The 18,408-nt window shown below is 32.0% G+C and overlaps 2 protein-coding genes across 2 annotated transcripts; both read right to left on the reverse strand.

Annotated features, from left to right (window-relative positions):
* Positions 1-455: 455 nt before the first annotated feature.
* LOC111308924 (polyadenylate-binding protein RBP47-like) lies at positions 456-9,291 on the reverse strand. Its single transcript, XM_022907619.2, has 6 exons — positions 8,731-9,291; positions 6,985-7,465; positions 6,341-6,423; positions 6,128-6,258; positions 5,795-5,891; positions 456-922 (listed from the first exon to the last, which is right to left on the reverse strand). Exons 1-6 carry the CDS (start codon positions 9,124-9,126, stop codon positions 827-829), a joined length of 1,284 nt encoding a protein of 427 aa, XP_022763354.2. The 5' UTR covers positions 9,127-9,291; the 3' UTR covers positions 456-826.
* Positions 9,292-10,854: 1,563 nt separating this feature from the next.
* On the reverse strand, positions 10,855-15,024 carry LOC111308925 (uncharacterized). The gene is made up of 6 exons (XM_022907620.2): positions 14,708-15,024; positions 13,962-14,197; positions 13,626-13,884; positions 11,741-11,920; positions 11,496-11,651; positions 10,855-11,395 (listed from the first exon to the last, which is right to left on the reverse strand). Exons 1-6 carry the CDS (start codon positions 14,735-14,737, stop codon positions 11,222-11,224), a joined length of 1,035 nt encoding a protein of 344 aa, XP_022763355.1. The 5' UTR covers positions 14,738-15,024; the 3' UTR covers positions 10,855-11,221.
* Between the last annotated feature and the right edge of the window lie 3,384 nt (positions 15,025-18,408).

The following is an 18,408-nucleotide window of genomic DNA, read 5'->3' on the forward strand; positions in this document are numbered from 1 at the left end:
TCTCAAATTATAATATACTACATATAAAAATAAAAAAATTTTGAGCTAATTCAATATCTCATAAACTTAAAAAATATATCTATTAATATTCAATAATTTATCAAAATTAAATAACTAAAAATTATAAAAAAATTTATATTAAAAGAGACATGTGAAATTACTTTAAAAAAAATTAAAAAACTTACAAGAAGGGTTAGGTTTTTTTTTGCTAGACTTTAATATTAATAAAAAGATAAATATAATAATTTTTTATAAAAATATTTTTTTTTTAACTTTACAAAAGGTTATTGAGTTTTCAAATGTTTCTTTTTTTTTTAAATTAAAAATTTATCAAAACAATTTTTTTTTTCCATTACTTTCCTTAATTTTCCTTTCCTTTTCTTCGCTTGTCTTGAATCCAAACATACCGTAAAAGACTGTAACTTGCAAACACCGTAACAATACAAACTCCAACATGTAGAAATCGGTGATTATAAGGCCATGATCCATTTTCATTGTCAGTAAATTCAACTCTAAACAATTAAAAGAAAAAAGATAAGCTTCCCGACACATCAAAAAACACCTCTCAAGCGCAAAATTAAAATTGTAAATGACATTAATTCAGTTCTAAAACAACTCTGAGATTTAAAAGTGAAATTCAGCTACAAAATTCTGTAACCTGAAGATCCAGCTAAAGCCGCAAGCAAAACCCATCCTACTTAAATAATGAATCTGATGAATAAACTTAACTTTTCCCTCCAGATCAGATTACAAGCCATTGGTAATTGTCATACCACCCCTCTCAAGAAACACCGGGGACAGCAGCCGCAGCATACATGCTTGGATCCTAATTTGGTGGTGTAGCATAGCTGTAGCCATAACCACCATAGCCCTGCCCTCGATAATATCCTCCATTCCACTGGTTACCAGAATCAGCTCTCCACTGTCAAAACCAGTTTTAAGAAGTAAACTATAATGTATAAATAAATAACTTAGATAAGAAACTGAGCTGAGTTATTTAGGGAAACAAAGCAAAGAAAAACAATAGCAGAAGGGAGGGGGAATAAAAGAGGGTGTGCATTTCCAACTTCAAAAGACTGTAGTATAAATATGCTATAAAATTATGCAACCAAGCGCAAATTAATTAGGAATCAGCTTGACCTTCATTTTTTTTTTTCTTTTCATTCCAAAGGATGTGCAAAATATAGAGTAACTTTCTTCGGGCCAAAGAGGCCTTAGCTCAGTTGCAAAAAGGAGGTCCTGGAATCTTAAGGTCCCAGGTTAAAGTCCAACCATATGTAGGTTTGGTCCAACTTTATGTTGGATTTATTCAGTTATATGCTAATTTGTTCATTGGTTGGTTTGTCTAATTGATGCAATTCATTGATTTCTTATATGTAATACTCGAATATGATTGTAAATTCCTTGTACAAGTAATCTCGTCAAAAAAACAAAGAACATTCTTCTATTCCTTTTGTTTCCTATGTGCCTCAGATGCCCGGGCTTAGACCTAGGAATTGCAAATGCTCCAAGCATTTTGTGGGAAAACACTTATTTACAGCTGGTTGTAATCTTATAATCTGTATATTTATATTTGTATCTCTAAAATTAAGTATTTGTATCCCTAGAATTAAGGACAAAAAATTAGGATAGACAATCTCTCAATTATAAGATTAGTTTTTTAGGAAGATTTAGTTTCCTAGTTTAACCCCTAGTTAGTTGTATATAAACCTAAAGTTCTTGTATAATTATAAATGAGCAATTTTTCAATATACATTCAGTTTCCACACTGATTTATTTCTTAGTTTTTTCACATGGTATCAGAGCTTTAGGCTCTTCTTGGGAAGCAAAATTTTTAGCCTTCATTGCTGACTTCTATTTTAGGCCTTCACTGTCGAACCCTTTCAAAGAAAGATATCACTACCACTCAATTTGAGGAAATGTCAACTGAAAAAATCACTGGAGCACTACAGATGTCTCGAAAACAATGAGAGTTCGACAGAGAAGAGATTGAAAAGCTGAGAAACTTATTGAAAATCCTTGAAAAGCCTACTTTGATATGTTTCTTGGGTAAGGTCTCTAGTTCAGGTAAAACCTCTGGTTCTCACGGATTAAATATCTCGATTAAACCTATTACGAGTTTTTGAGTTATTGACTTTGGAGTCACAGATCATATGACACATTCCTCACAGAAGTTTAATATATATATACCTTGTATCTTAATAATAAGAAAATTATTGTTGCAGATGGTTCACTTACTACAGTGACAGGATTAGAAGATGTTCAAGTTAATCCCTAGTTTGTTCTCAAAAATGTTTTTCATGTTCTTGGATTGTCTACTAATCTGATATCTATACAAAAACTTATCAAAGATATGAACTGCAAAGTGACTTTATATCCCACTTATTGTGAATTTCAGAACCAGAGTTCGGAGAAGATGATTGGACTTGTTAAGGAGAAGAATGGACTATACTATCTTGAGACATCAAATAACACAAGTAATATCAAGAATAGTTTACCTTTGTCATTTTTTTCTGAAAAATTTTCTAATAAAGACAAAATCTGGCTTTATCATTTTCGTCTTGGACATCCTTTTTTTGAAACCTTGAGAAACATGTTTCCTTCTTTGTTCTAAAGATTAAATGTCGAAGATTTTCATTGTAATGTTTACGAACTTGCAAAGCATAAACGTGTCTTTTTCAATTAGTAACAAAAGAAGTTCTATTCCCTTTTACTTGATTCATAGTGACATTTGGGGTCCTTCTACAATTCTTAATATTTCTGGTGCAAGATATTTTATTTCATTCATAGATAATTGTACCAAGGTCTCTTTGATTTTTTTACTTAAATCCAAATTAGATGTGAATAGTATATTTTTAAGCTTTCAAAACATGATCCAAAATCAATTTAGAGTGAGAATCAAGATTTTTAGGTCTGATAATGCAAGAGACTACTTCAACAAAAGTCTATCCACCTATTTTCAAAACAAGGAGATTATCCATGAGTCATCTACTCTACAGCAGAATGGAGTGATAGAGAGGAAAAACAGTCATTTACTAGCCACAACCCGAGCCTTTCTTTTTCAAGCAAATGTACCTAAATCTTATTGAGAGAAAGCTGTTCTCACTGCCACACACATTATAAATAAGTTACCTTCAAGGGTTTTAAGATTTAAAACTCATCTGGAACTACTTTCACAATTTTATCCTAACCTTAATACCACAAACAATCTTACACCTAGGATATTTGGTTGTACATCATTTGTTCATGTTCACAGTCATAACAAGAAAAAGTTGGATCCAAGAGCAATTAAGTGTATTTTTGTGGAGTATTCCTCAACTCAAAAAGGATATAAGTGCTATCATCCTCCTACCAAAAAATTCTGTGTTTGCAGATGTCACTTTTGAAAAAAGTAAACTATTTTTTACTCAACCTTATCTTCAGGGGGAGACTTCATTCATCGAGGATAAGGATAAAGACTTCTTTTTGCTTGATTTGTCCCCTTCTTCAACATTTACACCCATTAATTCTTTTGAGTCGAAACTTATTTCTACTGAGCCCAAGTCTAACACTAAATTTGAGTCTGAACCCATTCCAAATTCAGAAGATGTGACAAAGGATAATATTATTCTTGATTCTATGAAAAAATTACAGGTGTACTCAAGAAGAAAAGTTTCAGATCCTGAACCAGTGTCAGTCCAAGAGCCTGATCCTAATTCTGGAAATGAGGTAACTACAGTTTTTAACTCTGTTTCTCAAAATGAGCATGAATTCCTAAAACTATAACTAGTGATTATGATCTGCCTATTGCCATTAGGAAAGGAACCAAGCATCCACTATATTCAATCTCTAATTTTGTGTCATTTGAAAAATTCTCACCATCCTACAAAAAATTTTTTGTGAATCTAAATACTATTTCTGTTCCAACTACATTATCCGAGGCATTATCCACTGAGAAATGGAGGTAAGCCATGAAAATAAAAATGAAAGCTTTAGAGAAAAATCAGACATGGGAACTGGTAGAGTTACCTAAAGAAAAAAATTCAATTGGGTGTAAATGGATTTTCATTATAAAATACAAGACAAATGGTACTGTTGAAAGGCATAAAGCCAAGTTAGTGGCTAAGGGCTACACTCAAACCTATGGAGTGGATTATCAGGAAACTTTTGCTCCAGTTGCCAAGATGAATACAGTTAGGATTTTGTTATCATTAGCTGCAAATTACAATTGGCAACTTTAACAATTTGATGTAAAGAATGCTTTTCTACTTGACGATTTGGAAGAAGAAATATATATAAAGGTTCCATTGGGATTTTGAGGTCATCTAGAAGCAAACAAAGTATGCAGGTTGAAAAAGGTTTTATATGGCTTTAAACAGTCTCATAGGGCTTGGTTCGGGAGATTTGCCAAAGTGATGCTAGCAATGAGATATAAACAGAGTCAAGGAGATCACACATTATTTATCAAGCACTCTAATTCAGAGAGAGTCACAGTTCTATTAATGTATGTTAATGATATAATTGTAACTGGAGATGATGAAAAAAAGAGAATCTCTAAAACAGCGTATGGCTAGAGAATTTGAGATAAAAAAGCTAGGGAGATTGAAGTACTTCCTAGGAATTGAAGTAGCTCACTTACGACATGATATCTTCATCTCACAACAAAAATATGTGATGGATCTTCTGAAGGAAACTGGAAAACGCGCATGTAAATCTGCAAATACCCCTATAGATTCTAATCATAAAATTGGAGAAGCTAATGAAGATGCTGCTGTAAATAGAGAGATGTACCAAAGATTAGTTGAAAGACTCATTTATCTCTCACATACTAGACCTGATATAGCATATGCTGTGAGTGCAGTAAGTCAATTTATGCATAGTCCTAAAGAAGTGCACTTACAGGCTGTCTACCGTATATTGCACTATTTGAAGGCCAATCCTGAGAGAAGTATCTTATTCAAAAGAAATTCGGAGCTAGTTCTAGAAGCCTATACAGATGCTGATTATGCAAGTTCAGTAACTGATAGAAGATCCACCTCAGGCTACTGCACTTTCTTAGGTGGTAATCTTGTGACTTGGAGGAGTAAAAAACAGAATGTAGTGGCAAGATCAAGTGCTGAAGCAGAGTTCAGAGCAATGGCTCAAGGAATTTGTGAACTACTATGGTTAAAGATTATCTTAAAAGATTTGAAAATCAAGTAGGATGGACCAATAAGACTCTACTGTGATAACAAGTCTGCAATAAGCATTGCACACAATCCTGTGCAACATGACAAAACAAAATACATTGAAGACCGACATTTCATAAAGGAGAAACTAAATAGTGGGTTGATTTGTACACCTTATGTATCAACCAAGGGTCAACTTACAGATGTGTTGACTAAAGGTCTCAACAGTGCAACATTTCAAGAAATTATTTCCAAGCTGGGAATGGAAAACACTTATTCACCAGCTTGAGGGGGAGTGTGGGAAAACACTTATTTACAGCTGGTTGTAATCTTGTAATCTGTATATTTATATTTGCATCTCTAGAATTAAGTATTTGTATCCCTAGAATTAAGGACAAAAAATTAGGATAGACAATCCTTCGATTATAGGATTAGTTTTTTAGGAAGATTTAATTTCCTAGTTTAACTCCTAGTTAGTTGTATATAAACCTAAGGTTCTTGTATAATTATAAATGAGCAGTTTTTCAATATACATTCAGTCTTCACATTGATTTATTTTTTAGTTTTTCCACACATTTAGCAAAGAGCAAAGCAGCATTAGGCCATAAGACTCCTAACTAAGAATATCCGCTTTAGCATGAATTTACCTGTTTGTTTCCTATACTGCGACCCCAAGAAAGACGGACAGTCTGCTTGCCTATGGTTGTCCCGTTCAAACTCTGGATTGCTTCCTCAGCATTCTTCCTAAGAAGAGAACACATTACATTACTACAGGCATCATGATTAAATAATAATATAACCACAAAATACCAACTGCCAGAAACCTATCACTCTGCATCACTTAATTTTAAAATGTCCATCAATATTGTGAAGGTATTATCACTGATGGAGCTGTAAATAAGAATCCTTACTAATAGTAACCAAACTTCAATATAAGGTAGAGTTGAGTACAAAGTGGTGAAGTACATATAGGGGGGTACCTGTTTGCAAATAGCACAAACCCACATCCTTTTCCAGGTGGTATTTTCACAGAGATGATCTCACCAAACTGTGAAAAAGGTTGTCTGAGATCATCATCACTAACATCTGAGTCAAGTCCTCCAACAAATATCTGTAAAAAACGTAACTTAGTGATCAATGGCAAACACAAGGGTGAAAAACGCACAAAAGAAGGAGAAGGACTCAGTACTCACAGTAGCATTATTTGAGTCATTATCAGATTGTGAACCTTGGGCTACAATACCATTTGATGCATGTCCACCAGCCAATACCAAAGCTAACACAAAGGAGAATATAAATATGATAATTCAATTAAAATTCATGCCAAGCTTTAAGATACAAGATATAATACATTCAAAAGACAATTTTATTTTTTAAGAAATAACTAGCTCAGCAGTAATTTATTCAAGTGACAAGAGAACATTATGACAAAAACAGGATTCTCCAAGGAATAAGGAAATTTCTGAGACCTCAATGCTCCAGCAACGAACAAAAAAAAAAAAGCCCAGATGATGAACCATAGGAAATAGCATAGTTCACCATATTAAAACTAGCCAGTGATTAAGACTTTAATCTTAGAAAGAAATAAAAAGGATAAAAAATCACAATATGACTCCACTTAAATGCCAGTGTTAACAGATGAATAAATAGATAAGGATGCTCCACTCAGATGGTAGAGAGTTCCATGCAAGGCCACCCAAGTATCCATCACCTCACCATCAACCTTATGGTGGAAATCATAAAGGACCCAGAAAGGGGCCCTACATTTTTATCCCTCACAATTCTATTTAAAGGAAAGCAGCTGGACTAATTTGGTAAGGATAAAATATTAAGGTACCTTGTGAAGAATAGTGTTGCTGATATCCAGATGCTTTCCTGGGAGTAGCAACCCTAATTATCATAGGTCTACTTGTGCAATGCACACCATTCATTTCAGTCATGGCCCTTGACCTTTCATTTTCATCACCAAACCTAACAAAACCGTAACCTTTTGAACGACCAGTATTTGAATCAAAAACAACTTTTGCTCCTTTGACAGATTGAAATCTACTAGAAAAGGTTTCATGCAATATTGTATCAGTTACATCTGCGGCCAAATCTCCTACAAATATAGATAGGTCAGAACCAGTATCGGATCGCCTTTCATTCACACTGAATGAAGCCCAATTCAGACGAAAAGGCTGCTCTGTATTTGGCATTAGAAAGCCATTATAGCGTTGCAAAACCTTTTCAGCTGTTGCCCGTGAGTAAAATTCCACAAATCCATATCCTTCAGACTGACCAGTTTGCTTATTGCGTATAATCTTTACAGAAGAAACCTGGACTTTGAAATACCAAATGTCAGTAAGCAAGGGTATAATGATGATGACAAGCAAGAACATATTTACTACGAGAATCTGCCATCTGGGTAATCAAGTAAAATGTTCAAAAAGGTATTGGTATTACACATCAAGAGTATGATGCAATATGAGTAGCTAATCTTCCAAGAAACTAAAACTAATAAAATCCTTGGCAAGATTTCAAGGTTCCAAAAAATAGTAAAAGATACAAAGTCTTTTTAGCCCCTTCTCCCTGCTTCTTTTCTGTTAATAATTTTTTCAAGTAACACAAGCAAATAAAAGTTTAGAAAGCTTTCAACAAGATCATGAGTACATGAGAACTTTCTCAGAAATAAATGCCAACATGAGCAGAGCACTTTCTTCAAAATGGTGTCCACAACTTTACCACATGACCATCTCAGTAACATTGAATCCAAATCAAAAGGATTCTATTTCATGTGTTCATCAATGAGTTATCTACATTAAAAATCTTAAATTGAACAAAAAAGTCTAAACTCTCAAAGGCTTAGAGGAGTCCATGTTGCATTTTAAGCAAAATTGATTTTGCAATCTAGCCAATCCCCCTAATTAACACCCAACATAAAAACTTATTACACATCTAGTTTTAGAACAACCTGAGACGCTGCTACTGGCTCAGCAGCACAGCTTAGGATATGAGCTGTGGATTTTTTTTTTTTTTTATAATTAAATCACTTCCAGTTCATGTTTGTGAAATGAGATGTGAACTAACTTTAACCAAAACCTAATCATCTAGACAGTCTACACAAAAGCATAAATGGACTTTTCGTATTTATTTAGTTTCATTTAATTATGGCAATTAACAATAATCTGTTGATCTGTTCAGCTTAAATTAAAAACAATCTTTGTCTTTAAATTAACCAACTTTAATGTTCTGGATAAAAAGTTTAGGACACAAATGCAAATTATCTTCAACATATACAGTTTAATGATTAATTATGGCGCATTTTCCTCTATCCCAACACTGATAAGACCAAGTTAATTGTAGGAAGAAACACACTTTTAACTGCAACCCATTTCATAAATTCTCTTCAATAATAATCAAGCATAGACCTCAAACCTTAACTTATCCTTAAACCCCATAAAACATATAAAACCCACAAACGAAAAATTGAAAACAAAGTACTAAAACCAAAAGATTCGTTAAACCACCAAAAAGATCTAACGTAAGATTCATAACAAGACAGACATCTATCATTTCATGATATTAACACTATTGTTTATACCTCTCCAGTATAAGAGAAGCAACCGTGAAGATAAGTTTCATCCATCCAATGAACAAGGTCACCAATCCATATCGTTTTAACCTCATCCGAATTAGATCCTTGTTGCTGTTTCTGTAAGTAGCTTTGCTGCTGTTGGTGTTTTTGTTGATGCTGCTGCTGTTGATATTGTTGATATTGGAAATGATGATTATTGTAAGGCATATAATGATGAGGGTATATCATCATCTGCTGCTGCATCATTACCATAGCAGCCGCCGGGTATTGCATGGCTCCCATCCACTGGTTTGGGACCCACTGTGGCTGTGGTTGTTGCTGCTCCAGCTGCTGGCTGCTTTGTTGCTGTGGCGGCTGTTGTTGTTGTTTTGAGTTCAGATCAGGGCCGTTGGCTGACTGCATCTTGATATATAGTTAACAACCTGATCTGATGCTCTGAGCGTTATTCCTTTCTTTCTTTCTCTCTCCCCGTTAATAGGCAAACGAGAGAGAAAACTATGGTTTAAGGAAATTTTAAGGTTATTAAGGGAGGCGATGGATGTAAGTTATGGGTTAAAAATGGCGAGTGAAGCCTCGATTACAACGTTAGTGATTGTTTTGTTTCCGTGTTTAGTCGCCGTCCCGTGAGTTTTAGACAGGGACCCACTGATGGTCGTGAGGGGATATCATGCTGACCAGGACGGTGTAGATCCAACCGGTGGTCCAATCAGACATATGTTTGCTTTTGCTTAATACTAGTAGTCTATTACTACAACAAGTATTAGTATATGATTCTAATTATAAATAATAATGATGATTAATTTAGTTGGTTGTAGTAATAGAATTTGGGTAGGTTTCCACCTCTTGGATTTGGAAAATATGTTGCCATATTTTTAACCTTTTAGGAAGTAAGATTTTTTGTTTCTATGCAATTTTAATAATAAGGCTTTGATAATTCAATGGTGGAATGGTTTTCGATAGAATATTAAAATTTTAATTTTAATATATATTTAATTTTTGGTAATTCTAATTATAAAAAAATGTAAGCTTTGACTATGACCTTTTATCTAAAGGGCAGGTTCCTTCTTTAAAAGAAGTAAATTTTGAGGATTGGCATTGACAATGGTGAATATCAAATCTGCTTACTCTTTTTCATTATCTTGAATTCTTGATGTAGTAATTATTTTTCCTTTTCTTAAAGAACCTGAATTTCAAGTATTCATGGAAAGGTATATTCCATTTAAGGGTTTATTTGAAAACCAAAAAGAAAAAAAAATCCTGAAAATTTCAGGAACCATTGATTTGGATGTTCAATTTGTGAGTCTTTGACTCAAACCAACAACCCCAAGTTTATTAACCCCAACTTGATCTTTTATAGTGTTGAAAGTTTAAGCTTTAAACCCCATTAGTAAGCCAAACCGAGTGGATTCTATCATCATTTATTATCCACCGCTGATGTGAGTATGATTTAACAATCTATGGTCCAAGTTAGGCAGAAGAGGAAATGAGTAAGACAAAGCAGCGTCTTTGTTCATATTGGGGCATAAAAATTGACGACTTGGTGGGTCAAACGGAAGGGGCGTGGTGGGCTCAATAGAGGTTGCTGTCGGTCAATGCTTATGCGGAGGGCCCTGGCCAGGTTCGCCAGGGCTCTCGAGGCTGGAAGTGGGGAACCCTGGAACTGGAACTTTGAATGTGAGAAGCGCGTTACGTGTTTGAACTTTGACAAACTTTTTCTTTGCTCGGTTCAACGCCAGGCACATCCGTTAATAAAGTGTTTATCTCTTAATTCCATATTTTTGTATATAGTATTACCGAGATGGCCAGAATAGATGACAAGGACAAAGCAACAATCATTGAAGCAAAAGGTAGGACCAAATGCATTTTAGTTGGCTGAAAACACCACCTGCCACTCCACTTGCCCCATTTGCCAATAACAACAACTGCATTAAACATCAAATTTCTCAAACTTAATTTTTTCTGCCTTTTCACATGGATCTCATCTGTCTTAATGATATTGTCTACCATATATAGTGGTCCTAAAAAAAAACCTTATATAAAAAGAAGATGACAGGAATAATAGATATAGTTTCTTAGACATTCATCGTAATATGATCTGCAACTGCAACTGCAGGAAATGGAAAAGAAAAATGGGAGAAGTAATCACTGATATTAGGACTACTCTATAGAAATAATGGACACAAACGTATACATTGCAGAAAGGCAATTTTCTCCTTTGGTTGGGCATAAATACAGCAGAGTTTCTATGTTAAGGGGAATCAATAGAATAACATGGGGGCAAAACAGCAAAAGAATGAATAGAATATGTAGGTGTGAGGTTAAAAACTAAAAAAAATAATAATAATGTTTCCGGGAAGTTGAAAGAAAAATGAGCATGTTGTAGCCGAAATTCCAACAGAGTGCCGCTTGGTAGATTCCCAGTTGGTTACTGCCATTTGGACATAGGAACAAAAGGAAGAAAAATGGTCAAAAGTAGAATGTACGTCATGCCACTGCTTTACTTCCTGTAATCTCCATATAGGTAACTTTCATACTGTGTTCCATTGAGTGCCCTTTTCACATCAACCCAATTCTGAATGTGATTGAATAATGATCCCTTGTGTATCTTTACTTGACGACTCCTCAACTCCCTTCTTGGAACCTTTAGGAACTCTTGAACCTCGACTAATTTCTGCACACAAACAGAAATTACTCTCTTAAGAACCCATGCTTATATAAAAGATTCATAAGCAGAGTAAAAATCAGCTTTTTCAAACATTTTTCTTTCTTACAGTGTGGTTCTTTACTACATCCTCATAGTAAAGAATGATGTGCCGGGTGCTTTTGAAGTACTCCAAAGCTTTCTTAGTTGTCTCTTCGACCTGCCTTAGATTTGGAATAAGCAACATTGCATTGATTACAGGCTTATAACTAGCAAGTATCTCAGCCTGAAATCATTACATAAGAGTTAAAACTTTTAGATATGTATGTGTGCATGTGTGTGTGTGTGAGAGAGAGAGAGGAAGGAGATTGTAACCTCGTGGGGTGAATGAACATGAGACTTGTGGGTTCCATTTAGTAGTTTAGCATTCCGATCATAGGAATTTGCTAGTATTGAAATCATCCTGCGCAAAAGATTCCTTCTAAAGAGAAAAATAGCTGAAACACCCCGTGTATTAAAGTATTCCACTATTTCTTTATGATGCTGCATCAATCCCTGCAGTAAAGGATTATGATCATGAATACAACAAAGACAAGCATAATGAAACAATCATAGTGAGACAAGCATAATCAAATTCATATTAAAAATTCCACACTTAGAGCTATGTTTGTTGACAAAATACCATCTTTATAAAATTTTCGAATAGAAAGAAAGCTGTGTTCATTAATGAATATTTTGTCACAGCCATTGTTCTCAAATCATGAAGAAGAAGTTCATCTCAAAGGCATATCTATAGGCATGATCTAAAGAAATATAACCTCATTAAGAACATCAAACAAATGTTCTCTTGAGTCTTCAACAAATAAGGAGAAGATTTGATATACATTTCTCCACTTCCAAACACAGATTTCAACTACCTTAATCCCTCACAATTGCATAAACTGCCATCTCTTCTTTCCCCTGTTTTTATTTGTTACCAGAAACTTCCTGTTTCCTTTGCATAATTTTGGTTAAGTCTCCTATTACATTCATTCAAAGTTACGTAAAATTGATATCTATTCCATCAATGTAATGGTAAATATTTACCAAAAATTGTGCTTCTCATTATAAAACGAATTGAACCTTAATATATATACATCTAACAATTAAATTTTTATCAACAGTAAATATTATTTATTGACTTCCAATCTCTCCTGCCTATAAAGAGACATGGTTTTGAATTCCCTTGTCCGTAAATGTACACCCAACCATTTCATGAAACAAAGGTCACATCTGGTCTAACTTTCAATGCCCCCCTTTTCTATTATCATGCTGGGAAAGAGAACGTCTAGAAAGCTTGACATGATCCTCAAGGTAATCAAATAGACGTCATGTTTGCCCAACTTTACCTTAACTCATGAACTAGAAGAAACATGTGAAGAAAAAGAAAACTCCCAAGAACTTATGCAACAGCTTTCCTCTCTTTAGTGACGAACTTAAGATTATTCTCGGAATCGTGGAGCACTAGGATATCTACTAATCATACCGAACTTTATGCAAACATGCATGCAAAAAGAAGAAGAACCAGAACCTGCTGTCCAAGTTAAAGAGGTGCCTAGATGCAAATAAGGCTTGAATTAGTGGCAGTTATACAGAAATCATTGGCTGGGTTAAGAATATAAGGTTGGTGGTATTTTGGAATAATAACAAAATGAACAGGATGTAGGGTTTTTTTGTGGGGTAAGCATGCTAGGATAGTCATATAATTCTGTTTGAGCAATAGGGGATTGGTTTCTAATTACAGGGCAAAAGAATCTGGTTGCTAAGAGAATTACATAAAACTGGATCTAGAAACATAAATAGTGGGTAGTTTAGAAAAAGAAAAAGGAAATGAAACACACAAAGAGATCATGAGACTATGCTACAGGAACCAAGGAACTTAAAAGTTGCATTCACTGAAAGACCATTAAAAATACTAAAAGCACAAGTGTATTCATAAATATAAAGGACATTTTGGGTTTCTTCTGCTTTATCGTTGATCACAAGGTTGTAGAGTTCACTTCAGCTCACTAAATTAGCCATTCCTAATATGAATCTAACTGGTATAACTACAGCTTTGCATAGCAGATAGAGTGAACCGTTTAGTAATCAATCCCAGGTTACAGACTCAAGAGGGGAATAGCATAAGAGATTTCCAATAAGACCGAAGATTTCTGCTATAACAATATTAGCAAATAGTGGTTAAACTTTAGAAATTACACTTCATCCACGAGATGCTCACCTGATTAAGCATCCACTTCAAGCCAACTGCAGCCGTGCATTCATTTTTTGAGGCACTACTCAACCAGTCTAAGTTATAAATTTTGTCCAAAGTCTCAAAAATTGTTGACACATTACTCCTCCTAACTTTCACGGAGAATATCTCCCCATTTGAGCTTATGTTAGTATGATTGTTCAATAACGTCTCAAACCATCCACTCCCAGATCTCTGCATTGACATAATGGCAAAATACCGGACAGGATTGCACGCACATTCAGCCCTAACCATGCACAAGAAATCACATATTATATCTTAAATCTAAAACCAAACTCATGAACAATAAAATCATTTTCTTACCTGCTATAAGTTTTGGGGTTCGGATAGTGTACGTAAGGAATTTCCCATGGCTCGATATTAGGTTCCGGACATGGCCTTTGGACAACTCCAATATTCAAAAACTCAGTGGTGCTGCTGGTGCTTATTTGCCTCAAACAAATTGAGCATATATACACACCACAAACCATTACAAACAACAATACAACCATCCTCAACACCAATGGAGACTTCTTTGGCAACTTTAGGACAAAAGAATCCTGAAATTTAATGAATTGCCCAGATAATAAAAACAAATTAAACCAAAAAAAAAAAAGATCACTTCGTTTTTGATAATTCATGAAATGAAGCTCTGTGAAAGATATGATATGGGCATTTCTATAGCACTGAACTCTGATCTGATTTAGCTAGAAAAACTCAGGTGTGTGTTGAATAAGACATTACTCTCTAATTTAATATGCATTTAGCATTAATTAATTGATTAATCACGTTTAACGGATAAAAATAAACCGACATGCACAAACACATCTTTCATGAAAATGAAATCTGGGTGTTGCTTCTATCTCAATGAAGTGACTAAAGAAAACAGACCCCCTAAAAACATGGGTCTATAAAACGAAGATCTTTTTTTTTTTTTTTTTACGGAAAACCAGATCAGTACATTCGCATGACACTCGTAAATATTAAAAATTTAATGACAGAATCTTCAATCTCACTCTAGATAACGTTAATGAAACCTACTAAACATACCCAAAGAAAAAAAAACTGACCTTCGTGAAGAAACAGAGATCGTCGGCCATGGCTTTGAAAGCTTAAAAAGTAAGGCAATCAAAAGGCATTGGCAACTCCTTTGTCTATGGGTTTCTCTTTTTTTTTTTTTCACTCACAGAGAAAAAAAAGAAGCTTTTTTAGTTTTATCTCTCATTTCTTTCAAATTAAATTCCAATTTTTTTAAAATGAAAGAAAATCAATAGAGAGAGAAAAAAGAAAGAGGTTAAATCTCGTGAGGAACTCAATGATAAGGCTGTTTGTTCCTAAAGACCATCGATGAAGCAACGCTCAGTCGCTCAAAACTCTCGCGTTTGCTTCTTCATATGTTTACTAAACTCCAAAGAATTACGCGGTGGCGTGATTGTACGGTATCAAGTGTGGAATACCATTAGACGATGTCGTTTCATGGACAAATTCCTTGGTTATTCGGGATGTTCATGTTATTGTGGGGATTATGACTTTTGATTTTATTATTTAATTCTTTTTAAATATGTTAACGGACGTATGCTTTTGCTTACCTCCTTTTTAATAATCTTACTTTATGGAAATAATTGTTTTTAATAATGTTGCTTTAATCTAATCCTTTTTACTTTTTTATCAAAGGGTCCCCACAACTTTCCCTTCCCCTCTTTCTCTCTCTCTCTTTTTATTTTTTTTTTCCATTTGTTTTCTCTTTGAGAATGATTTATTCAAAACGTGAGTTGTTCCAAAAAAACAATAAATGGCTATAATAATCATATTAATTAACTTCAATGCCATAATATATGGTAAAAATAATTATTATCTTGCAATTTATTGAAGTTAGTTGTATCATATTAATTTACTTACACAATATTAACACTTTTTTTATTTATGTTATTTTTTTAAAATTAATTCACGAAGAATATAAAATTATGTGATAAATCACATAAAAAGATTTTAAAAGTGTTAATATTGTGGTTTTATAATGTTTTAAGTTTAATTTTAAAAAAATATAACATTAATGAATATTTTTAAATTCATAAATTTGTTGGCTAGTTTGTGTACAGTGTGTGCATTTCATTCATCATTTATATATATATATAAAAACCAAATTTAAATTCATTTACTAAAATCTATATTTTCAAAAATAGCATGTGCATATTTTATTTTAAAAAATAATACTAACAAAAATTTGCTTGTAAAAACAACTTTATAATCCACTTTGAAGGGAAAGAGGATTCATGATTGATATTCCACAGCAGCAACCATAGCCATCAGCATTATTGTAGGCTTGCTTTTCAAATAAGCAACATTAGGACATCTGTTTTCTTTTCCCTTTTTTTTTTTTTTTTTAATGTTCTGTAATTGCAAATTAGGAGATTCCATTTCAAGATGTACAATACAAAAGGAACTTATCCTGTTGAGAAGATTACATAAACAATTACACAAAGTTGTTAATCAGGAGTCCTTTCATTCACTATTAAACACCTTGTTATTGTGTTTCTCTCCAATATTTTTACTATAAACAATGATATATAATAATTATTTTGTTCTTGCTTCTTTGTATTTACATTACTATGGTATCTTCATAATTTTTTAAGTTTTAGTAATTGGTGTATAAGCCTTCGATATTTTCATTTTGGCTTAAAACCATAGATTAGGAGATATTTATGAAGATTCGTATTTAATTTACAAAATATTTATAAGTAAAAATATTTTTTATATAAAAATATTAAATAAAAAGAATTTATCTCATTTTAAGGTCAAAGTACGTCATAAATTTATATGAAAATTTATAAATTATTTATTAAAAAAATTATTGAAAGTAAAAATTGAATCTAAACTTTACAAATAAATAATTTTATTTATACTAACTCAATCAATCTTATTTTTTTAGAATGTGAATAAAAAAATTGATAAGGAGCGTTTAGTTTGAAAAATTTTAAATACTAGAAAAAAGTGTAATATTTTAAAAAATGCGATATCTAAGATTTTTTTTATATTTTTAAGGCATATCGTATTTAGATTTACTCGTTTGATTAAAAAAATTCATATATATTAATTTTTAAATAATTAAAATAATATTCTTAACATATACGATGATGACTTTTTATCAATTTTTATTAATAATAAACATCTAAATGACAAATAATGCTTTTAACAGCAAAAAAAGACAAACATTTTATTTGATTGCTATTTTTTTTATAAAATATTATTAATAAAAAATGTTGAGATTATTTAAGACATTTTTATAAAAAAAATGTCTTAAATTAATGTCATTTAAAAAATATAAGAAGATTATTTAAGATGTTTTTTATCTAAAAATACATTAAATAATCTTTAATTTTATTTTAAATGAGATTATTTAAGGTATTTTTGATAAAAAAAATATCATAAATAATGCTCTTCAATTTTTTGAAAAAATATTATTTAATGAATTTTTGACAAAAAATACCTTAAATAATATCTAATATTTTTTTAAAAAATTAAAACACCTTAAATAATACCTTTTAAAAATTTGAAAGGTATTATTTAAGACCTTTTTAACTAAAAATATATTAAACAATCTTTAATATTTTTTTAAAAAGAGATTATTTAAAGCGTTTTTTATAAACAAATGTATTAAATAATCTCTAATAATTTTTAAATTAAATTATTTAAGATGTTTTTGATAAAAAAAAAAGTCTTAAATAATACCTTTTATTTTTTTACTATATTATTTAAGGTATTTTTTTATTAAAAATGTCTTAAATATTTTTTTTATTACTTATAAGATTTAAGAGATAAAATATAAAAAAATAATTTAGTTGATTAGAATATATTATTATTAATCATTAAATTGTAGGTTCGATTTCTTTTTTAAATACTTTAATTTTAAAAAAATATTTAAAATATTTTTATACCCTTCAACTTTTTGGATTGTATTATTTAAAACCTTTAATTATAAAATCGTCAAATTGACTCATTCCTTCAACGTTTATTTCACTAACAGATCGCACAATTATTAACAAAGACAATTATGGTATGAAATTGTAAAACCAGAATCATAAGTAGTACATTGCATCAATGATAATATTTTACCATTTTGAAGATCCGTGAGCTTATTACTTTGTCATTGTATTTTATTAATTTGTAAAAAAAAAAAAAGTATTTTTATGTGACCAAACTCAAAATTAAGGGAAAAAGGGGTGATAGAAAGCCAATAAGAAAAAAAAAATTCAACTGCTGCTATTTAATATTTTTTAAACAATTTTGGGTATTCAAAAACAATTAAGGTATATTGGTCATGGAAATTTGTTAGAGGCCGAGATCCTAAGGCTTTTAAAGCCTGCCACATCAATCGCTACAAATTATTAATTCAGCCGTTCTGGCCTGGCACTACAATTGCTGCCTTGTCTTCTTCTTTCTTGTCCAATCCCTCTCGCTTTGCTGCCGTATAAGTATCAACCAATTTAACGGTACAAAATTAACTCACTCATCTTAAATATAATTACTTCATTAAGGAGTAGTGCTATTTGATTTTATAATTTTGTCCATCTTGATGTAACAAAAATTTATTTAATAAGTGGTAAAAAAAGTTTATGGTAAGTAAAATTATTAATATGAGCTCTATTAATTTATGGTAAGTAAAATTATTCATAAATATAATGTTTCAATTTAAATCAATGAATTTTTATCACAACAGATAGATAAATGACTAAATATGTAGACGTTTTATTTAATTAAACCATTAAAATTT

This window comes from Durio zibethinus, chromosome 2, assembly GCF_047325235.1.
Source record: "Durio zibethinus cultivar Kanyao isolate XHJ-2024 chromosome 2, ASM4732523v1, whole genome shotgun sequence".
Lineage (NCBI taxonomy): Eukaryota > Viridiplantae > Streptophyta > Magnoliopsida > Malvales > Malvaceae > Durio > Durio zibethinus.

Bases quoted from the DNA above. Each gene is read 5' to 3' on its own strand.
- LOC111308924 (XM_022907619.2), bottom strand. From the start codon at position 9,126: ATGCAGTCAGCCAACGGCCCTGATCTGAACTCAAAACAACAACAACAG. The intron at 6,424-6,984 runs GTACCTTAATAT...CCTTTGTGTTAG, and splicing joins GCAACACTATTCTTCACAAG to CTTTGGTATTGGCTGGTGGA. The intron at 5,892-6,127 runs GTACCCCCCTAT...TTCTCTTCTTAG, and splicing joins TTTGTGCTATTTGCAAACAG to GAAGAATGCTGAGGAAGCAA.
- LOC111308925 (XM_022907620.2), bottom strand. From the start codon at position 14,737: ATGGCCGACGATCTCTGTTTCTTCACGAAG. The intron at 13,885-13,961 runs GTAAGAAAATGA...GTGCATGGTTAG, and splicing joins AACCCCAAAACTTATAGCAG to GGCTGAATGTGCGTGCAATC. The intron at 11,396-11,495 runs GTAAGAAAGAAA...GTTTGTGTGCAG, and splicing joins ATGTAGTAAAGAACCACACT to AAATTAGTCGAGGTTCAAGA.